Source organism: Podarcis raffonei, chromosome 8 (genome assembly GCF_027172205.1).
Source record: "Podarcis raffonei isolate rPodRaf1 chromosome 8, rPodRaf1.pri, whole genome shotgun sequence".
Taxonomy (NCBI): domain Eukaryota; kingdom Metazoa; phylum Chordata; class Lepidosauria; order Squamata; family Lacertidae; genus Podarcis; species Podarcis raffonei.
The window spans coordinates 51,879,486-51,902,199 of record NC_070609.1 but is presented as its reverse complement, the minus strand read 5'-3'; the positions used below and the strand labels follow the sequence as shown (position 1 = coordinate 51,902,199).

Sequence of the window (22,714 nt, the reverse complement as noted above, 5' to 3'; positions counted from 1 at the left end):
ATGTCAATACATCCCCTGAATGCGACAAAATTTAAATCTTTCCCATGCAGTAATAGTGACAGGATCATTCATGGTCCCACAGCTGTATTCTGCAGATGTGAACCTTTACAGCTATGCAAACAGCCCGTGCGATCTATAGTGTTGTTGTTGTTGTTTAGTCGTTTAGTCGTGTCCGACTCTTCGTGACCCCATGGCCTATAGTAGCTTATGGCTTTTGTTGCTGTGCATGATCAAGCATCAGTCGTGTTCACTTTCAGCTCAATATGCAGGTCAAGGAAAAACAGCAGGAGTGACTCCTCCCACTCCCTCCTCTTCTGTCCATTGATTCTCCATGGAATTTTGGGGGGAGGGGGAGAGACTCCCAACTGACTGCATGAACCACAGAAAAAAGCAGGTATGAGAGTTCCATCAGCAACACTAGAGATTATCTGTCACTAGGCCTGTAGAGGCAGATTGCAACATAGATCAGATCTAGTGCAATGTAGATTTCAAGTTAATGATATTCTGCAGTCATATTTGTTTTTGCCACCAATGTGACTTATCACTGCCATCAAGCAGCTCCCTTTGCCAGCTCAGCCACACACATACCCTGTGGGAAGCCAAAGGTAAGGTGGTGCCAAACTTTGGGAAGGCTTCCAGAAGGTCAGCCCTCAGGCAACACCTTTGCTGCATTGCAGTAGCAGAAGCTGCTGAGCACTTGGTGCAGAACTTGAGCTAATTCAGAGCAGCAGCATCTGAACCTATAGGCATCGTTGAAGGCAGATTTATTGCCTAGCCTACATTGTGTTGTGCACACTCTCAAGTTTTATGCAGAATGAGAGGTTTGGTTTCCCTGCTGATTACAATCTGTGGCACAGTGCATGTTGACGTGTCATGCAGCGGTCCTGCCTTTCAGCATGCACTCAAAAGAACACAGAATCGTTTTTTTGCCAGGCCATTTCTGCTGCCGTGGTTTGACAACTCCAAGCACTAAGTGCTTATTAAAAATGCATCAGCACACTAGATGCTTCCAGAGTTTCTGGATCACATAAGATGCATTTGGTATTTCAGCAGCCAGAATCCCCCAGAGATATTTTTTAAAAAGATTATCTCCAAGAGATGGTCACAAAGTCCTTTTTTTTTTAATTTCAACTTTTAATCTTGCTGTGTAGATTTTACATCTAAAAGAGGAACAATTTATACTTCATTGGACCCTAGAACAAAGCAGAATAAACTTGTCAAGCAAACCAAACATTTATTAAAGGTTTCTCTTTCAATAGAGGGGTATTTTCTTCCCCATACACAGAAGCAGCGAGGTCACATGGAGATGAAGGAATGGTTTCAACATTTCAAGCCAGAACAGGAGTGGCGATCCCTGGAGTGCATTTATTTTTTCCATTCATTCTTTTCGTAGTCCCACTTGTTCGAGAAGCCGTCAATTGGGTTCACTCTCATATCTAACATTCTTTTGGTCTGCATGGCCTTCCACTCATCTGTGAAAGTGCGAGGGATTGGCCCAAAAACTGTAAATTGAAAAGCAAATTACAATAAGCTCATGACATCTCCAATTTGTCAACAGTAAGAAGTACATTCCATCCAAGCTTTCCCCAAGCCTAGAAACAATAGAACTTATTTGCTTCCCAAAAGGATGCAGAGATGAAAGCCCACTCCACAGTTAACTCAGAGCAGGGGTTTCAAGTGCGTCTGTCACTGTTTTGTGGAACAGCATCCTAGTAGAGATACGACAGGCACCCTCCATTTGTATTTTCTGCAAACAACTGAATAATTTTTTGTTTCAACAAGCTTTTTCCGGCAGGATGTTTTTAAGTCTCTCTTCGGCTTTTCTTTTCTTTTTTGGTGCTGTTTTGAAAACTACTTTAGTTGTTTTTATTGTAAGTTTGTAAATTGTTTTGTGGCTTATGTGAAAGGAGATTCATAATCATAAATAAAAAGTATCTGCACATCTGATGACTGCAAGTCATTTAGAGACTTTATATTTTAGCGTCCAACTACCGCTATCTGCCTTAGGACCTCTGAACAGAGACAACGCTCTGTGTGAGTCAAAAGCTCGATGCTCTCTCAGCATTATCTGGCCCAGGTACATTTGAAAGCCACCTCTGCTCTGCCTTCAGAACTAAAACATGAAAACATCTCACAAACATCGTTCGGCCAGATAATAAATAATAATTTTTTTTATTTATACCCCACATTCCTGGTTTAAAAACCAAGCTGAGGGCGGCTGACAGCAAATATAAAACATTGATTAAAATGCATAAAAACAACATAAAAATGCATAAAACAGCATAAAATACAACATAAATGCAGCATCAATGTCAATAAAATTCTAAAATTCAGAGGTGATTTTTTTGGGGGGGGACCCCAGTCAGTAGACATCAAATGATCGCCAGGGCTAACTGGCTAAGTTGGTCCTACTAGGGCCAGCAAGGAGACCAAGGAAGAGCTTAAATGTGGGGTCCCAGAAGGGTTTCTTCATGGAAAAGGAAAGGGAAAGAAGAATAGAGGATCAGGCTAATTCAAATTGAAGGCCAGGCGGAATAGCTGTGTCTTACAGGCCTTGCGGAAGGAGATCAAGTCCTGCAGGGCCCTGGTCTCATGGGACAGAGCATTCCACCATGTCGGAGTCGTCATTGAAAAAGCCCTGGCCCTGGTTTTATGTTAACAGATATTTGTTCCCAGCTCACACTGAATTTACTACATGGCAGCTGAGGTCCACCCAAGGCCTTTTGCTGCCCAAAGCAAAGGGCAAGATGTAGTGGAGGCTGCTGCCTATTGGAACCAACATTAGGTGGAGCCAGAGCTAATGACAGCCACCCCTCGACTGGTTCTAAGAAAGCAGGCAAACTAAGGTTGGTTGGGCTGTGCCCCATTCACCCTAAGGGTCCTGCTTCCACTGACCATATGGCGCTCACTCACTCACCCCCATTCCAAGTACCAAAGCTAACTAGACTAGCCACTGAATCTTACTTCCAACACTGGCAATGGAGCAGTGTCCTCCACACCTCAGGGAAGCAGCCTAGCTTAAAAGGCACAGGACAGGTTTTGTGGCACTCATGGCTCTCTCCTCCAACAGAGGCGGTGGCTGGTGGATCCAGAAGCAACAGGCAGAGAGATACCACTACTGCCCCCCTCAGTATCCGCTGCCTGAGGAAGTTACCTCTTTGGCCATTGATAGGGCTGGCCCCGGTAGCAGCTAGTGAGGACTGCACACAATAAACAGAAGGGAATTACTTTCTGTAAATTCAATCACTGACACACCTATCAAATGACTGTGGACAAATATCCCATGAAACCAATAACATGATTATGTGGGTGGCAGTTTTAAGTTCTTAAAATCTGATCAGTGCAACCTTTGTCAGAATGGCAGGAGCAAATGCAGCTTGCTCCTTTGCCCTGCCTTAGCCAGGAACATACTGATTATTTTGACAACACAGATTGAGACAAAAAACAGTTGAAGGTAATCCTACTTGGAGAATTAGTCTGATGCAGTACCATGCCTGCCTTCTAAAAACCGACTTTTACTTAATCACTAATTTAATGTTATTTTATTTACTGAACTTATATTCCATCCTTCCTCCCAAAGGAAGGAAACTGTAGGCTAGCCCTGGGTGTAAAAAGTAAAAAGGGTGTAAAAAAATGAAAACCTACAGAAATGTTAATGAATTGTGCACAGTACCAAGTAGTTACTCTAATTCATTTACAGTGGTACCTTGATTTATGAACTTAATCCATTCCAGAAGTCCGTTCTCAAACCAAAGCGTTCTTAAACCAAGGCATGCTTTCCCATAGCAGCGCGGGACTCAATTTACAAATGGAACACACTCAACCAGAAAGGGAACACGTTCTGCTTCCACGGCAAAGTTCACAAACCAAAACATCTACTTCCGGGTTTGTAGCATTCTTAATCCAAGGTGTTCATAAACTAAGCTGTTCTTAAACCAAGATACCACTGTATTTGTTTTAGAGTCAGTTTCACTGTTTAAAATACTACCAAAAAAATACCTTGTAATTATATCATCATTAGGCTTGATGTTTAAATATTTTGCTGTTCTAAAAATTTGTGCTATGTAATACCTGACTATTATTTGATCAAATCTTTTTTTCTGAGCAGTCAGGTGCCCAACTCTTAATGGCAAATCAGATAGTCTCCAGGTAATTAAAGCAATTTATGTAGCTGAAATGTGAGCAGCTAAGCTAACGACTTTAGTGAAGTTATACACACCCCATCTTTTAAAAGGAAGTCTGGAAAATAAGCCATCTGAGGAACTCTTGCCCCTATAAGCTTATGGGAGATGGGGGTCAGCTACAGATCTACCTGAAGATAGACAGACACCTAAGATTTGCCTGTCCCTATTATGACAAAGATGAACACAATGTGTCCAGGGCCTCCCATAGATCCAAAGCCATGAACCTGTGGCATGAAAAAGAGTGAATAGCCCCATATGCTGTTGTGTTGGCCATTAAGCTGCCTCAAGTACAGCCATCATATTATAAAAAAAGACAACTCTGAATTGCCAAAGCAGCTTCCTAAGAGAAAATATGGATTTAGGTAAATTGCCAGAGCATAGCAATGATGCTCTTCAATGACTTAAAAGAGCCATATGTTGGCGCAAATACACCTGCAAGTGTAACTGCTTAGTTCTTCTATATTACTCAGTGCACATGCACACACACCTCTCTCCTTACTCTTGGGATCATAAGACATGCACTTCTCACTTGAGACACCTTGCTACCTTAATGGTTAAGATGCTCCTTAAATGCCAACTACTTACCATACATCCTTTGCCAAATGACAACAAAAGCAGTGAGGCCTATAAAGAAGAGTGTCCCACCGAGAATAGTCTTCCATTCAGATGACCCCTTGTTCATTTCAGCAAAGGTCTCATTGAACTTGATGCGGTACACTGAAGGTGGGGAGAAGAGAGGGTGCAATTGAGATGCTGAAGCTTGAAGTTAGCCAAGCCACTTTTGCCTGCCACCCTGCTTTCCCCTGTTCCAACACAGCCCACCATAACCATAAAGACTTACATGCAACCTTCTCAGCAGAAGAAAGGGCAGTCCATGATGCCTTCTCTTTCTCCTTCAGGGCCTTCTGCTCCGAAGAGAGACTTTTTGTAAACTGAACTTCAGGCAATGGAACATCCCGACGATCAATGTAAGCCGGCAGGCTGAAATCTTCCGTTTTTGCAATACCTGTTTGGCAGGGAAAATAAGAGAAGTCTCGCACAGATACAATCCCAGGAAGCTTGGAATAGCATAAACCAAACAAAGGTATCAGAGCAGAAGGGCACACACTAAAATTTGCACTGGGCAGTTTCATCTTTTAATTTCTCTTAAGAAAGGCAGAGACTTTAAAGACATGCTGGTCCTTCACACAAGAGGACCCACAAGAAAAATAAGTTAGTCCTGGAAGCATTATGTCATTATGATGGAATTGATGGGGGGCAGGGAACCTGTGGCCCTCCAGGTGTTACTGGACTACAACTCTCATAATCCCTGACCATTGCCCATGCTGGGGTTGTTGGGTTCTATCTCCTATCAAGGTCACAGGTTCCTCATTCATGGAACAGGCGACAGGCTGTAATAGGGCATGTGGCAGATTTAAAGCCATTCAGCTTTTTTCACTTGTATGAGAAAGTCACTATTTGTCACTCTAATCTATTTTAAAGGAGCTGCTGTGATGAAATAATACTGTATATGCTGAAATGTACTAAACCTATGTGAACAGTTTTAGGATAATTAAGCTAAGATGAGAGCCAGGGTGGGGTAGTGGTTAAGAGTGTTGGATTAGGGTCAGGGAGACCTAGGCTTACATCCCCACACAGCCATGACAGCCCACTGGATAGTCGTGGGCCAGTCATGCTCTCTCAGCCTATGTCACAGGATTATTGTAAAGATAAAACAGGGAAGGGGAAGACCGCTGTATGCCACCTTAAGCTCCTTCAAAGAGAGGTAGGGTAAAAACGTAATAATAAGCCATCGTTTTACCATGCCCATGGGCTCTCACACAGACTGAAGTGGAAATGGCCCGCTTGCCAAGAAGACTAAATGCCCGAGAAGCCAACATCCTGAAAGAGAAAAAAGTACAATGTTATATATCAGACTGAATCCAGAAAATGCAATTTTCCTTCTGTGTTACAAGTACCATTGGCAGTTTCTTGCAAAACACTGTCCACATGTCATTTCTTGCAGCATTGTCTTTCTTGCAAAATACAGTGCTGGAATCTCACAACTCTAATGACCATCCAGCAAACCAAAATGTAGCCTACTGAGTAACATTTGGAGAAGATGCAGACTTAGGTTTTAAGGGCATAAGAATAGAAGGCATCAACAAACAACAGACTCCCAACTCCTCTCACAAGAAAGGACTATCAACAGTTTCTGCATTCAACTAATCAACCTCTCACAAACAAAGAGCTGGAAGGGAATATCTTCCACCCACAGGTGACAACAAAAAAATCAGGGGAAGGATGGTTACAGCTACAGAGTTAAAACTGAATGTAAGCTTCCGCACCACATCCTCCTTTTTAAAACAATCTGGGACAACAGATACCTGGGATTTTCTATGCTCTGCTTTCAATATATTTGCAGCAATTGCATATACGCATTGCAAGAAGGGCGATAAGCATCCCACACATTTAATGGATAAACAAGCATAGGACTGCAGCCCAGTGTGTCTTCCCAACAGGTTGTCAAGTAGCCTGGAGGGAAAATGCAACTCTGTTCCAATTCATCTAACAAATAAATCATAATGATCTTGGTATCATCAGTATCAGAAGCATGGAGGTGATGATACAAGAGAGAGCATTTTCTGTGGTTGCTCCCATATTGTGGAATTCTCCCCCAACAGAAGATAGATTGGCTCCTTCCTTGGTATCATTCTTCCAGCAGCCTAGACCTTCCTATTCAGACAGGTCATTGAAAACTAGGTGCAGACAATGTTGACCACTTGGTTGCTGTAAGGGCAATTATTATTTCAATGCTATTTTAAATTTGTTGTATTTAAGTTTGTTAACTATTGTTTTTAACTAGTTTTTGTTCCTTTGTATTTTATAAGGATGTTTTCAATATGTTGTGAGCCACCTTGAGTCCCAATTTGGGAGAAAAGCAGGATATAAATACATTAAATAATAGTAATAAAACTTTTCATGCCATAGGGAGGCATTACCACTTGTTAATTGCTGTTATTAACAGGTTATGGGATATCTCCAAAGTTGACAGCCCAACTTCCCAAAAGAAAGGAACCCAAAATATTTGTAACAACTTTGTTACTTTCCAGAGTAGGGGTGAGGAACATGCAGCCCTCCAGTTGTTATGGGAGGACAACACCATCTGCTCCAGCCTGCATGGCCAGTAGTCAGGGATAACAGGAGCTGCAGTTTAGCAGCATCTACCTGGCCACAAGCTCCCCACTCCTGTTCAACTCTGAACATATATACTCAGATGTAAGCCCCACTGTACTCAACAGGCTAGTGGACAGAGCAGCTTTCAGCATTGATTAAATCCTGCATTGTCGAGCCTTATTTGTGGAAGTAGACACATGCATAAGGCTGGGCTATTAAGCCTTACTAAGTTCAGCAGGGCTTACATTCAGGGTACAGGTGTAAAGAGCTGCACTTTTACTTTCCTGCATCCTGTGCATGAGGCGGGGCTAAAATGCTTCTGAATGTTTAACCTGGGAGCAAGCCCCATTCAGATCGGCGGTGCTTATGTCTGAATAAGGGTTGGTCCATTAAACCCCAATGAGTGAAATGGGGCTTACTGCCAGGTAAGCGTGCAAAGGGAGACATGTACCTGTCTGCCTACCCCTTCATCTCCCCCAGGGCAACTACCAGCATCTTTTCCATTCTCCATCACCAACCCCAATCAGATACCCCAATCAACCAGGAAACCCCAATTAAGCAGGATGGCTTCCTTCTCCCCCTCCTCCCCGCAACTCCCCACTCCCGCCACAGGCCCTCCCCCTCACTCTTCTCCGAGGAAGCGGAGCCCCTCCCTCACCTGCCACCAGAAACCAGAGGCAGCTCGTGTCCTCTAAACCCCGGAGAATGAGGACGGAAAGAGGGAAGGAGAGGGAAGCGGAAACGCAAGGCAGCATGGGATAGCGACGGACCAAGCAGCCAAGAGGGCGGAAGTCCCTCCTCCCAGGCGGTGCCTAAAGCCTTCTGCCGCGAAGCATGACGGGATACGACGGAAGACAGATAGATATAGGAAAATGTAAAGTAACCAGGTATCGTTTACCACATGAGGTGATTTCCGCGTTAACATCAAGAACATCCAGCTTCATTGAATTGACCTTCCAGAATGAAAAGAGAGAATCTTCTCTTTATCCACTTACTTCGCACCGTGAATAACCTCTAAAAGTCGCTCCTTGTCTTTTCTACCCTAAACTACTAGTAGTCCAAAACGTGTAGGGCACAGAGCTGGTGAAGTGTGCTATAGAAAAAGTATAGAGAAATATAGAACTGTTGTTTACCTGTGATGGGGTAGCAATGCTCTCTACCAAAAACTCCAAAAGTTTTTTATTGGAAGAAGGAAAGGTAAAAAAGAGATTCAAAAGGAACTTAAAAGGTGGTTTTTCAGACAATCGTGCGTGTCACTCTTCCTTTTTTCTATTTAGGAGGGGCAGGGAGAGTAAGTTTCCGAAGTGCAGTTCACAATAAATAAGACCTCAATTAGATGCATTGTTAACTGCTCTCTTTGCTTCTACGAGGAGGGAGAGATATCCCGCCTAGTAGTAATGTAGCTACGCTAACGTCCTTTATTTTCTCCACTTTCCAGAGGAGTAACAGAGCAATCCTTAACAATGTCTACTCAGAAGCAAGTCTCCTTGAATTCTGTGGGTCTTACTCCCAGGTAAGTGGCGTTAGGATTGCAACCCAAGTCTACTGCAGCAAAAGAAAAGAGAGAGCACAAAAAGTGTTGTAGCATCTTCAGATTAGTAGAAATTGTGCCATAAACTTTCGTGGACTAGAGCCCACCATATCAGATGCACGCTTATGCCATAATAAAATTTGTTAGCTTTTTAGATGCCACCCAAAAAAAGACAAGAGTTTTCCTCCTTTGTTTCCTCGGAATCTCTTGCCTGTTTTATCCCACATAAGACAGGGGAAAAACGGGAGAGGGCCGTCAAAAATAACCGAGCAACCTTGTTTGTAGACAATGGACCCGTAACTCTATGCGTTCCAAAAAAAAAGGAACAACTTTAGGTTGGCTTTTTCGCCGCGGGGTATGACGGGAGGTAAAGAAGGCGGAACTAGAGAAGACCATAGATATGAGGCTAGAAGGGCCTTCGCCACCCTTCCTATGTACTTCAGCTATAGGACTTGGAGAGGCTCCTCTCGCGACACTTTTGCGCCGCTCCCCCTCCTTCCCGTTCCCAGCTTTACGGCCGGTGCTTGGCGGCGGGCCCGTGGAGCCGGAAGCGGGCAGCGGCGGTGGTCGTGAGGGAGGCCGGAGCTGCCCATGCCGAGCGGGGCTACATGAGGAGGAGGAAAGAGCAGCGGCGACGGCTGTGCTGACTGAGGCGGGGGCCCGGCCAAGATGAAGCTGAGCACGCAGGCCTACTGCAAGATGGTGCTCCACGGCGCTAAGTACCCGCACTGCGCCGTCAACGGGCTCCTGGTTGCCGAGAAGCAGCCGCAGCACCACCAGCAGCGAGGCCGGGAGAGGGAGCCGACGGGGCCTCACCTGCCGGCGCACGCGCTCTTCGTTGACTGCATCCCGCTCTTCCATGGCAGCCTCGCCCTGGCGCCCATGCTGGAGGTGGCGCTCACACTGGTGGGTGGGCCGGGGGGGCTGCCAAGCGGGTGGGGTGGGGGCAGAAAGCCGGCGTCGACAGTAAATTGAGCTAGACAGATGAACCAGTGGGTCTCACGCGGTATAAAGGCCTCATATTGTCATCATTCAGAACCACGAGGACTAGTATCTTGCTTTGATTTTAGGGGAAGGACCCTAACCCCGTGGTCGAGCACCTGCTCTCCATGGAGAAAGTTCTTGGTTCAGTTTCCCAGGTAGGGGCTGGGAAAGACTCCTCCCCGCCTAAAACCTTAGAGAGTCACTGCCAGTCAGTAAGCCCTGAGCTAAATGGGGCAGTGGCCTTACTCAATGTAAGGCCACTTCCCATATTCTCCTTTAAACCCTTTATTCACAACCATGAGGACTAGCGTCTTATATTATTTTTAGGGGAAGCGTCTTAACTCCATGGTAGCGCATCTGCTTTACATGCAGGAGGTTTCTGGTCCAGTCCCCAGCAGCATCTCGAGGTAGGGGCTGGGAAAGCATACACTCCTGCCAGTCTGAAACCCTGGGGAACCTGCTGCCAATCAGTGTAGACAGTACTAAGACTCAATATAAAGCAGCTTCTTGTGTCTCTTTCCTCCTCAATGGGAAACTGGTCCTTAACTTGTTTGCTGCTTTTTGGGAAGGCTTCCCTGTGAATAGAGCTTCTATGCCTTATAGTGAACGTCAAATCCTCACTTCATCTAGCTCAGTATTATCTGTCTGGCAGGATTTCAGGCAGGGGTCATTCCTAGCCTTACCTGGAGACTCCAGGGATTGAGCCTGGGACTTTCTGTATGTAAATCATGGGGTCTTCCACAGCCCTTCCCCTAAAAGTAAGGTTCCAGTTCTCATGGGTCTGAATGAAGGGTTAACATAGGAAGTTGTCAGTTGGTTTCTCTACCTCAGTTGGTTTCTCTACCTCAGTACTGTTGACATTGTCTGGCTGGGAACACCAGGAATTAAGCCTGGGGCCTTGCTTCTACATGTGATGCTGTTGATTTACGGGCTTTATTAACTGCTGAGGTAATATACTTCTAAATATAAGATTGGGGGGAGGGAGCAAACAGCAAAGCAGGGGGTCTGTTTCCTTAATTCATGGCAGATATGTCCATTGAATGCTGTTGACTATAAGAACTAAATGGGGCCTCCCTGACTGTAGGCAATATAGCTCAATATGCCACATAACTGGACAGATGAGGAAGGCAACTGCTAACTCTGTGCTTCTCAAAAAACTTATGGCTGGCCAATGTTGGAACAGGATGCTGGCCTATATATAACCTTCCCCTGAAGAGGCAGGATGCCTTGGAAAGACAGCTGCTGGGGGGGGGGGGGCTTCTTTTGGGCTTTTCTTAAACGTCCACCCACCCACTATGAGAAATTGAGGGTGCAGGACTAGATGAACCGTTATAATAACATCCCCTAACTGTGTCCTCCAGATTTTTGTATAACTCCCTCGAACTCTAGTTGGTCAGAATTTTGAGGTTGTGGGAACTGTATTTCTAAACATCTGGAGGACACCAGGCTGGGGAAGGCTGCCTTCTACACAAATTCACAGATGATCAGGCAGCATACCTTTGGATATCACATGCATGCAGGAGACAAACAACAGAGGGGGGCTGATATGTGGCCTTCCCAGTGGCATCTTCAGCATGTTACCTGTTAATAACCCTTCCCATTATCTAGCACAGAGGAGATTATGCTTCCAAAGTTAGCACCTCTATACTTTTTTCATTGGTTTGTAGAAGTTGAACTTTCAGCAGTTAGAGGACAGCAGGGGGGTTGAAAAGCTGCACCTGCCCAACGGTCCTTGGCAACACAACTGCTAAATGTACAAAGGTCCTTGTGTTAAATATTTCACAGCGTCACACCACAATACCTTGAAAGACCTGTTGTCTCAACATGTGTCTGCCTATACAGTATACTAAGATCTTCAAAGGAGGCTTTTGTTTTTGAGCAGTGGGTGGCTATAGGAGAAAGGACCAACACAGTGATGGGAACCCAACTTTGGAATGCTAGCATGGCATCCACCTTGATGACATCTTGGCACCAAATATATTTTCATTTCCCCCAGCTTTTTCATCTTTAGTCTTTATCAACTTGGTGACCTCAAGATATTGTTTACTGTAGCTTACATCAACCCCTGGCAGCATGGCTGTGCTGACTGGGGCTCATGAAAGTTGTAGTCGAAACATCTGAAGGGTGCTATGTCTGGGAAGGGCGCTCTTCATATTGTTTTTGCAGTGCTTGCTGTTCATTTTAGTTTTGCTGGCTGATTATTATTTTTACTGCTTTTTAACATGATGTTTTAATGTTCCTGTTCTAATTTTTTGTTGTAGTTTTAAAAAACTTTTTTGTAATTCACCCTGGGAATCTGTTGATGGGTGCACTATAAATCAAGCATTGAAAACAATAAACATTCTGGCCGCCTGGACAGTGCATATCCTGTGATATCTCTTCAGATAATAATCAGTGTGTTCACAGCCCCTCTGATATCAGAGTACTTAAACCAAAAGCATCTAGAGGAGGCTGGGCAGCAATGGAATAAGTTGTGTTGCTGAGTACAAAGGTGAATGAAGAGCACCATGGACATTGAATTTTAAGGGCAGTGAGTCACTTTGGTATACAGAGCATTGTGGCAGCTCTGACTTTTACCAAATGGAAATCTTTGCAAAATCAGCTTGTAGCTCTAATGGGAAATTGAAATAATTACAGAATTCATGAAATGCTGCAAGTCCTCACACAATCTAATTATGAAGAAATTGTATTTGTGCATTTTAAGCTGAGTTGGGATTTGTCAAACTTTAATCAATTAGCAAATCAATGTGGCATGCAAATATTGTTTGTGGCAGCTTTGACAAACGTAATCAAGGATAGTGCGAGATGTCTTAGAAAGCCAAGGTGCTTATCCATATTTGCGTAACTTTTTATTGTGCTGCCTTGTGGTTTTATAAGTGGCATTCAGATTTAACAGCCTATTTGCTGATTGATAGTAGAAACGCCAGAAGATGAAATGTGTATATCAACTTGGGTCCAGCAGTCCTGGTTATATGTCCAGCCAAAAGCCACAAAGTGCAGTGCTGAGACCATCATTAGAAAGATTGAAATCTAAAGGATAAGAGCAACCAAGCAGGTGCATGAAGGAGATACAGTATTGAGAGAAAGTGTAGAAAGCAGAAGTTCCCAGTGAAATATTTATTTTGTCCAAGGAAGAGTCTTTGCTCACATCCTGTCCTTCTAAGGTTATTGTCAAAGTACAAGAATACTTAAGGAGTTGCAGAGTAGTAATAGAGAACTGAAAAAAATCACACAAGGCCTTATTTTAAGGGAAGGCGATCCACATACCAGTCCTCCCACCACCCCATGCATAATGATAGGCTTACACAGTTAAAGCCACAATGAACCAATCAACAAAGGATGAATTAACCACATGAGCCAAGCAGATATGCCACGGGAATAGGCTAAAATGGATTCCTCTGTCCAACCAAGGGTCACTAGGCCAAGCATGTTGATAGTTGGCCATTTGTTGGGAGTAAAAATTGCCTCTGGCTGCCATGCACAGAACCCAGTGAAAGCTGTCTGTGCATTTGTGTTAAGGCCACAAATGACTAAATGCACTTGTGGCAAATGAGACAGTTAACTCTTGGGAATTGCAAGGAGCAATTTGAGAACTACTTCCCAATGGTGCCTGGCCATCTGCAAAGCACATCTACTGAGCTGTCATGAGGAAACTTTATCGCCTGGTAGGGCAATGCTTGTTTTAAGGCAGGTACATGTGCTTGGTGATGTGTACACATTGCCATTATAAAATGTCTTTCCTTACACTTAAGTAAATTTCATTACATTCAAATATGAAAAAATAGTTGTAGGACAAAACTGAACTTTGAGGTTCTGTTTGGGAAACAGCCGTCCTTGCAAGATTATGAAATAAATTACAGTTGGCACATGGACAGATAAAGAAAGATGACTTTACTCTGGTATGGTTTAATTTATGCCAGTATTTCTGAAAATGACCCCACCTCCCATCAGCATTTGGCTCCATCTGGTTGACCAAAATTAAAATGTAAACATAAATTTTTATTTTCACTTTGAACTGTGCTCCCACACTCATTAATATACAACACTTTATATTGTTTCATTGGTGACATAAGAGGAAAAATGACTATTATTCATACTTAATCTAAGCACAACCAAAAGGGCTCCTGATTAGGCGTTTAGCTATGCGATGTTGAATGTTATCTGCTAAGTCTGTTCTATCCTATTTCCCCTTTGTTTTTGTTTAAATCAATTCACAAACCCAGGAACTTGAAAAATTGACCACTAATAATGAAGCATATGTTGTAGATATTCCTGCAAATTTATTATGCTATTTTTGTGATGTACAAATGACATGAGAAGACTTGGTCCATTTATTTGTATAATTTGTTATTCATATGATCCTTGTTTATAAAACCCAATAAAGTGTTACTTTAAAAAAACAAACCTGTTGCTAACAAGCCAGAGCAGAGCTGTCTCTCTCTGTTGCTCCCCTAAAATTGAATAGAAACTGAGCTTCCTGTAGAATAGCAAAAGGGAAATTTCAGATCAGCTTCTTAATGTTTGCTGTGAGCAAGAATGTTTTATCCGGGTGTTTAGTTTTAGTTAAAAGATCTCAACTTGCTGGCAATTAAAATGGCATCTATAAACCCTTGAAATGGGGGTTATGATTACTTCAGCAGTTGGCTCTTTAAGTATAACAATGCCAGCAAATGACAATTTAATGAAACACATAAATCCATGTCATTCTTTTAGAAGAGATTATTTGTGTAGCTTCGTTCTGCTTTTAGACAGTTTAATTCAGGGCTGTAATTATTCTGCTAACCATGAGATTGATGTGTTTTGCAGGAAGCTGGAATTCAGCATCCAAAATGTTCTGCAATCCACTTAATTCCCCCTCCCCCCATTTTTTTAAGATAGTAGTTGACAGCAAAAAGCACAATTGCTAGCTCGTTTTTCCACCTCCCAAAACCACTGGATTATCTTAATCAGTTACATTTATTGTGAGTAGCAAATATGGGGATATATTCAAAAGCCACTGAAACTGGGCCAAAATCTGATATGGATAAATGCAGCACTTTAAATCCTGCCTCATAACACCCAAGATGAATTTGCCCCTTTAATTCTCACTGGGTATTTTAACAAAGCTTTGTGGCAGATCAGATGATACATTAGGATAAAATGATATTATGCAAATATCTTCACTAATTAAAGTGACTGTTGCAGCAGGGGTGGAGGTGCAGAGTAGACACAATAGAATCTGCACCTTATCACCAATCGAGGATCATGTTGCTCTTCCTGCTAAAGCCCACAGCCCTGGTTGCTGGGCAGTTTAAATGTGGGTCTTTCAGAGTGGGGCTGGTGACCAGTTTTCTCGCCCCTTCTCCCATGAGAGTACTAGCAAGTCCAGAGTCCACCAGCCCTTCATTCTTCACAGCCGGTAGGGGACAAAAGAATGAGGAGTTCCCTCCACTCTGACTTGTGCCGTCTGTCCTCTTCCCACCCCACCCCCATGAAGTTTCTACACACATCCTAAGACCCCTCTCCACTCATTTTGCCCCTTCACTTCCATGCTTAATGAAGTGACCAGAGGAAGGGCAAGATGGTCTCTCCCCTTCCTTATGCATACCTCTGCTGTCATATTTTACTTCTCCATAAAAGTCCTTCTCTGGCTTGTCTTTTCCATGTGTCTGTCAACCAGGTTGGGCTTCAGAAATCCCAATTTAGCTGTAAAGGAAAGGAATTGCTATGGCAGGCATATAGCACTTACAGTTAGTAAAAGCATTTCATGGTATTTGCTTTGACCACTTTCAGCAGCCCCTAGTAGATCACTGTCTCCATGGCAGGCTGAGACTGTGCGAATGTCTTACAGAAAAACACACAATTAAATCCATGACCGAAGTGATAACTTTGAACCCAGATCTCCTGCATCCACTGCACTGATAGTTTGATAAAACCCTTTATATCTTTCTAAGTTCTACTCAATAGATCCTTTGAAATTAGTGGGCATGACTAAATTAGGATATTTAATTTCAGTGTTTCTCCTCTGAGTAGATCGAGGTGGCTTTCCACAGCTTTATGAGAGGGTTGGGCTGATATCCAGGAGTCCCGAATTTGTCCCACCTCCCCTGCAGATTGTCCGTAGCCACCCAGTTCACATTTTGTAGAATGGAAATAAAATGTTCCCTGTATTACATGGGCCTGACTCATGTTAACTAGAAGTCAGGCATTTAGCGTTTCTGATTCTGTGCTGTGGAACACTCCAGCAAAGATTCCTCAGGCATCGTCACTTTTGAGTTTTGAGTTGTTTATTTTATTTTATTAGCCAGTCACCTTAACCCCTTCATTAAAAAAAAAAAAGTTTCATGTTTTAATGCCACCATTGTATTCTATGATTTGGCATTATAGAAATTCTATCAATATAAATAACATAAATATACATAATAGTGGCCAGTTTCACCGGAGTAGAAGAGCAAGTTATATGTTGTATAGAACATAAATTTAAAGTCTTTTATGAAATGATTAACAGCAATAATGTTTCATTTGAGAAATAGATTTTTTACCTAGTACCCTGGCAGCAAGTTTTCATTTTGTCCTTGCAACAGCTCTCAAAAGAGAGGCATGTTTTCCCATGCTAATAGGTATAAAGTGGCTATTTCAATCCACTAATTCACTAGCTATCACCCCCTGCGTCTGTGTGACGTTAGCCAGTGCTTTGAGTTTTGAATGCTTACAGATTTTTTATTTATGTGCTCTTTCAGATTGATTCATGGTGCAAAGAGAATAGCTATGTAATAGCCGGGTACTATCAAGCTAATGAACGTCTGAAAGATGCCAGGTATGTTGCTGCAACCACCTTGCCACTGCCACCCATTCAAAAATGGACGTGAGCCACATAAAGGGAGAGGGGCTTGGAGAGAGAAAGAAAGAAAGAACCGAATCAGAGGCTGACCCTAACGAAACACCTAGTAGCAAATTCTTCCTGTAGCGCTGTGCTTGTGGCCTTGCAGAACAATAATTCCCAGCGCTCCTTAAGGGGAAGCTATTACCATTGGTTTAGTTAAATGTGTAGGTCAGCTATCCCTGACCTGATGCTATGGGAATTGTAGTCCAGATTATCCAGAAGGCACCAGATTGGTTGCAGAAGCCTTATTTTAATTTCTTAGGCTTTGCTTAATGCCTGATGCAATGAGGCCCATATCCCATGTCTCTGTTACAAGAACAGGAGGTTGGCCAGCGTGAGTGAACAGAATAGAGGACTGGCAGTGCCCAGCCACCATCAGTTTATTTCAAATCTGGTTTAGCTTTAGACCAGGGTTAAGGAAACTGTTGCCCTCCAGATGTCATTGGACTCCTAGTCCAATAAGTCCCAGCCAGTGTGGTGAGTGTTTTTCGGGATGAAGGGAGATGTTGTGCAACAACGTCTGTAGGGCCAGAGGTTCCCGATTCTTGCTTTAGGCCATATAAAACGTTTCTTCTTGAGCACATCATCGGACATCTTATCATCATCTCTTCATTCAAGTGTTCCAATTTCATTATGATTGATTTGAACAATAGCAGAATTGTAAGTAATTTGTGTGCTTTTTGTAGTCCAAACCAGGTTGCTGAAAAGGTTGCCTCCAGGATTGCAGAAGGCTTCAACGACACAGCCCTCATAATGGTACGTAAGATCCTTCCCCTGCCCTCCCCTCCCGCGCTGCCTTTTTCCTTTATTTAGTGTACACTTCATGGCCATAGCTAATGACATCAATTGCTTAGATTACATTTTCTGAAATGTAAGTGCTTCAGTTATTTGCAAGTCTTGTAATACAACCCTCCCTCACTGCCATGAAGTCGCACCATCACCCTAAAGCAGTGCTTCAGAACTGTTCTCCAGAAAATTCTTCAGTTGCTCAAGTTTCTTCCTTTTATTTAAAGTAAAACAAGAAGACAAGTAATGGTGGACAAAGCCCTATACAGTTTCTGACCTGGGTACCCTGATCACTGCCTTCTCTATAAGAGATTGGGAACCACTACATAGGGGATATGGTCTTTCTCTCTGGCCTTTGGGACTCTTCCAAGACATGTCCCTCACCAGCCCTGCTCTGCACCCTCCACAAGTGTTTTTGCCTAGCTGGAAAATGTCCTTGAGCTTTGCTTGCCTGGATGGAGACTAGAGAGAGGTGTCTTGAGAGTGAAGTAAGTAGCCTATTCTGCACAGGTAAAATTCATATTAATTTCCCCACTTTGGCCTCTGGCCCCACCTACTAGTGGCAGGTGGCCCTCAGAAGATTGCTTGGAAGAGAATGTGGCCCCTGGACTGAAAAAGGTTCCCCACCCCTGCTCTACAACTATGTGTCTTTGTATTGAGATCACTGTCAGCGATGCTTTTTGAGGCCCTGGCTATTTGAGAACTAGCAACCAGCTATTGTTTTAGTGTGGATTGTTTTAATACTGTTTTATTGGCTGCCATCCTGATCATATTAATTGAATAATAAACTGAATTAATGATAATGATACTTATTTCCTTGAAAGTTTGTTTCCCCATCACTACGGGATTTATACCTGCAGTGTACAGCTGCAGGGAAACTGTTGGATGTGTTCTAGATTGCACTCTGTCACCATGGAGCCAATGGTTAACAGGCCTAAATTATGCCTTGCATTAAACAAGTGTGTGCCCTTAAAACATGCCCAAGTATCCTTTGCAACCTGCTAGGTGTCTTTGGCTGACCATCATGGATTCCTCAGCAGACAAAACAAGCTGGAAAGAGTTCCCTGAAGGTGGAAAGTTTGAAAACCACTACTTTAACAGGAGTTCATTTCTACTTCATTCTCCACATTTCCAACTTAATTGCAAGGGTCCATTTCCAGTGCATAAATTGTAAGGTTGTTCCAATGTGTGTGTCTAGGTGAGAATGCTTTTCTGAATAGGAAGCTCCCTTCTACTGATTCAGAGTATTGGTTAATCTACCTCACTGTTGTCTACACAGGGGTGGGGAATCTTTTTCGGCTCAAAGGCTGCATTCCTTCCTAAGTAACCTTCCAAGAGCCAGAGGAAAAAGTTGGTGGAGCAGCAGCTATGAATTTTACCTTTGTACAGTAGGCCTCTTTATCTTCCATCCAGATAAGCAAGAAGTATGATCTGCATTCAAGGTAGCATTCCAGTCAGGCAAAAACACTTAAGGAGGGTGCAGAGCAGGATTGGTGGAGGGTGTGGTTCAACAGGGTGTGTGGACTTGGGAGAGCCCTGACAACCAGGTAGAGAGGACAGGTGTTCCCCATACCTGGCCTACACTGGCTGGCAGTAGTTCTTCAGGGATTCAGGCAGGGGAACATTTCCCAGTTCTGCTTGGAGCTGCCAGGGATTGAACCTAGGACCTTTTGCATGCAAAGCAGACATTCTGCCACTGAGCTTTCTGTTCCCTCTCTCTGTTCTGCATCAGGTGGATAATAGTAAATTTACAATGGAGTGCATAGAACCGACTGTTCACGTGTACGAACATCACGAAAACAAATGGAGATGCAAAGACCCACACTTGTGAGTATTCATAGAACAGACCTTTGCTCCTAAGCAGCATTTACATTTTTATATTTAGCATATTTTACCTTGAAACGAAGCCCAAGTTTGGAATGCCTCAAAAATAAGCAGCTGGCTATGAGTATGAAACAGTCAATGCAAAAATATACAATGTACAATCAATACAAGGACACAGCAAATCCAAACAATGAATTAATTCAGCCTTCTTCAGCATGTGCTGGTTGTCTGGGACGGATGGGACTTCTATTCTGAAACATCTGGGGAAGTCAATTTGGGCAACTGAATGAAGTAGTTTTTTTGCTATTATCCGCAAATCAACTTGATAAATAAATAACATTTTAATGACCTAGATCCAGTGTTAGCCTAATAAAATTTCAGATCTGCCTAACTGAATAATATTTCAAACTGTAAAGCCAACAAACTCAGAATAGCAACATAGTGTATGAAACATATTACCAAAGGAAATTGTTAGGTATGGAGGTGGGCTGGGGGAAGAGAGGAAGGAGGGTTCAGATGGGAAACAACCAGAGTAGCATCCATTGGGAACTAATCACAGTCAGCTTTTGAAAGGTTTTCTGCTCTCGCCAGAGCTTTTCTAACATGAACAAATAATGTGCAGGGCCTGTCCATGGTATGTGAAACAGTTTAAGGGTCATGCCTCTACGCCCCTGGCACTGGCCTTGTTAGGATGCAACACTAAGCTCTTATTCAGCCTAGCCTTCCCCAGCCTGGTGCTCTCCAGATAGTAGAACTACCAACTCCCATCAGCCAACACAGCCATGCTGGCAGTAGCCTGTTGGGAGTCATAGTCCAAAATGTCAGGGGAGCATCAGGCTGGAGAAGGTGCCACCAAGAGGAGCAGGAGGAGGCGATCAGAAGCTTTCACTGAAACAAGCCAGATTAATAACAACGGTTTGAAGTTGCCCTCTTTTAATAAACCATTACCAAAACTGGCCACCGTTTGTCAAGGTTTGAACATAATGCTCTACTGTGCCTAGTTAAAAATAGAAGCATTAGCTTTGAATCTCCTTGTGACTGAGATGGAAGAAGAGAAGGGAGAGGGAAGTGAAGTGAAGTGAGTTAGTTCATCGATGCAACACTTAAGTCATAGATGTAGCACTGCATCTGAAGAAGGTCTCTGTGTGAATTGTAGCTCTGTGAGGGCTGCCTAGCAGATACTTCAAACAGGTGCGCCTCTCTTGTAACTCCCATGTTTCCTCAGGGTGAGTCATTTTGACTGAAGTGTTTTTTTGTTTTTGTTTTAGTTCGTAGTGTAGCTGACCCTCTGCTTGTCATTATGCATTGCTGATAGATTTTTCCTTTGCTTTCACTCCAGTGGACTAGGAGGCTGGTTGGTTCCTCCTGAGGACCATTAATTCTTTACTTTTTTCTTGCTTCCTAGTGATTACTGTGAAGACTGGTCAGAAGCCCAGAGGATCTCTGCCTCACTTCTGGACAGCCGGTCCTATGAAACACTAGTAGATTTTGATAATCATTTGGATGACATCCGGAATGATTGGACAAATCCAGAGATTAATAAAGCCGTCCTGCACCTCTGCTAGGGAGTCTCCCATTGACTTGATTTGTTGGCATTTCCACTGTGCTGAAGAAGAAACAAAAGGGGGAGATGAATACTTTTTGAATGTAAATAAAGTACTAAAACGGTTCCTTCAAGTGATGTGGAAAGCCAATGAGTGAGACACATCACTTGGGAGAGAGAGAGAGAGAAAGGATGTGTCGCTATGCAGTCAAATCTTTTTAATGAGAATCCTTGAGGTTCCAACCGTAGTTTGCAGATTCCTCTGTGGACTCTTCTCCTCCTCGGCATAATACGTTGCTGTAATTCTCCAGCCGGGAACTAGATCCACTTATCCAAGCTATTCATATTAAAAAGTTTTGACTAACCTTTTATAACCTTTAGAGAGTAATTTTTAAAAGATTTAAGATTTATGAAATATCTTCCAGAGAGTTAATTGCTAGTTTTATTTTTTAAAGAATCAAATCTATAACTATAAGTGGAAATACGTGGCCAGTTTGGGAGCTGTTGTTCTAAGTGCTAACTGCTGGGTGTTGTGTGCCACCGTACTTGTTGCTATGACATGCTGCACAGGAAGAAAACAATAGCTTGACAAGCAATATACCCACCAGATGCTGCCAAGTTTCTCTGTCGTTCTGAGAATGCTGCAATTTTTCTGCCTATCAGACTCAAATGTAATGAGCCTGGTCGTTTTTCACCATGTGGTTTGCCCATTCCAAGGGCTCGTTGTGTCTTGAAGTGGTAAAAAAAAGCAAAGTGAGTTGCAGGATTGTTCTTTGTTCTTGTTGTTTGTTTCAGGAGTGCTTCTCTTAACCTTGTGGTTAGAAGAACCTTGTAACTTCTGTACAAATGCACACCCATGTGGTATAAACAAGATTACAACTATGAATTTCAGTTCCTCTCATTTTACTGACTACATTCAGACATAGTTATGAGCACAACAGCTTTTGGCCTCAGGCTCATGAACTCCCTCTTCACCTTCTCCCTTCCTCCTACATGTTTTGCAGAAAACCATAGCTTCTATTTTGTCTGGACCTGTCTGGGGATTCTGATTTGCAGAAATCATAGTGTGCCAGGGATCAGACGAAACAGTGAACTGTGGTTTACTGTAGGCTTGCAAGAGAAGTTTTAATCTCCCCTCCCATGGAGGAAGGGAATGTGTGAGCCCAAAATTTGTCGTTGCATCTGACTGCAGCCATTTTGTGATGGTATAGTTGTATTTAAGAACTGCAGAAGTTTAAAAAAAAACAAACCACACAAATATGATGGGACGCAGCTCAAATCAAAGCTGCGTTGAAATGATTATGAATTGCTCATGAACACGCCTGAAAGTCTTTTATGGGAGGCACTCCTGTTTGTTAACGTCCTTTATGTCATGCAAACAGTCTTTATAAAGTGAGTTTCAAACAGTTACACTTAGTACTGAGCCACTTTTGACCATTCGGAAAAGGCTTGTAATATAATATTGTAGCATAAAAGAGTCTTAAAATGCTTACATGTGTCAGTTTAGGGTTTTTTCTTTTCTTTTTCTCTCTACATTTACCTCTTGATGGAGAAGGGGTGTGGCATCTTCCTTGTCATTATTTTACATGTATTTTGTTTGTCTTTTCTATTCCTACGGACCCTGTATTAGCTTAACCTTTATTTATAACACATTCTACATTTTAAGCAGAAATGGTTTGAGGTTTTATGTTGGGAGAAGAAAATGTTTAGCTGACCACCTGCATTTCCTTGCTCCTTCCCCCCTCCCCATCACCTTGAAAATAAAACCAGTGAAATAAGTATGGCTTTTGTAATGACTTGTGATTCCGAGTATGTAGTCCAGATGTGGCTATTCTGACTGGGGC

General features: G+C 43.0%; 2 protein-coding genes across 3 annotated transcripts; one reads left to right on the top strand and one right to left on the bottom strand.

Moving 5' to 3' along the window:
• Positions 1–1,214: 1,214 nt before the first annotated feature.
• On the bottom strand, positions 1,215–8,122 carry LOC128419407 (cytochrome c oxidase subunit 4 isoform 1, mitochondrial). 2 transcript variants are annotated; one of them, XM_053400064.1, is made up of 5 exons: positions 7,999–8,122; positions 5,986–6,065; positions 5,026–5,190; positions 4,770–4,901; positions 1,215–1,502 (listed from the first exon to the last, which is right to left on the bottom strand). In XM_053400064.1, exons 2-5 carry the CDS (start codon positions 6,062–6,064, stop codon positions 1,366–1,368), a joined length of 513 nt encoding a protein of 170 aa, XP_053256039.1. In that variant the 5' UTR covers position 6,065; positions 7,999–8,122; the 3' UTR covers positions 1,215–1,365. The 2 variants fall into 2 exon arrangements, with proteins under 2 accessions (XP_053256039.1, XP_053256040.1); XM_053400065.1 differs by lacking the exon at positions 7,999–8,122 and adding an exon at positions 7,792–7,896.
• Positions 8,123–9,338: 1,216 nt separating this feature from the next.
• On the top strand, positions 9,339–21,052 carry EMC8 (ER membrane protein complex subunit 8). The gene is made up of 5 exons (XM_053400063.1): positions 9,339–9,777; positions 16,575–16,651; positions 17,404–17,473; positions 19,236–19,330; positions 20,733–21,052. The coding sequence occupies exons 1-5, from the start codon at positions 9,541–9,543 to the stop codon at positions 20,890–20,892; spliced, it is 639 nt and encodes a 212-aa protein (XP_053256038.1). The 5' UTR covers positions 9,339–9,540; the 3' UTR covers positions 20,893–21,052.
• Positions 21,053–22,714: the final 1,662 nt, after the last annotated feature.

What these genes read in the sequence shown, in the direction of transcription:
- LOC128419407 (XM_053400064.1), bottom strand. Translation starts at nt 6,064, where the DNA reads ATGTTGGCTTCTCGGGCATTTAGTCTTCTTGGCAAGCGGGCCATTTCC. An exon ending in TGTGAGAGCCCATGGGCATG is followed by an intron (nt 5,191 to 5,985) that starts GTAAAACGATGG and finishes CCTGCCAAACAG; the next exon opens with GTATTGCAAAAACGGAAGAT. An exon ending in CATTTGGCAAAGGATGTATG is followed by an intron (nt 1,503 to 4,769) that starts GTAAGTAGTTGG and finishes TTCAATTTACAG; the next exon opens with TTTTTGGGCCAATCCCTCGC.
- EMC8 (XM_053400063.1), top strand. Translation starts at nt 9,541, where the DNA reads ATGAAGCTGAGCACGCAGGCCTACTGCAAGATGGTGCTCCACGGCGCT. An exon ending in GAACGTCTGAAAGATGCCAG is followed by an intron (nt 16,652 to 17,403) that starts GTATGTTGCTGC and finishes TGCTTTTTGTAG; the next exon opens with TCCAAACCAGGTTGCTGAAA. An exon ending in AGATGCAAAGACCCACACTT is followed by an intron (nt 19,331 to 20,732) that starts GTGAGTATTCAT and finishes CTTGCTTCCTAG; the next exon opens with TGATTACTGTGAAGACTGGT.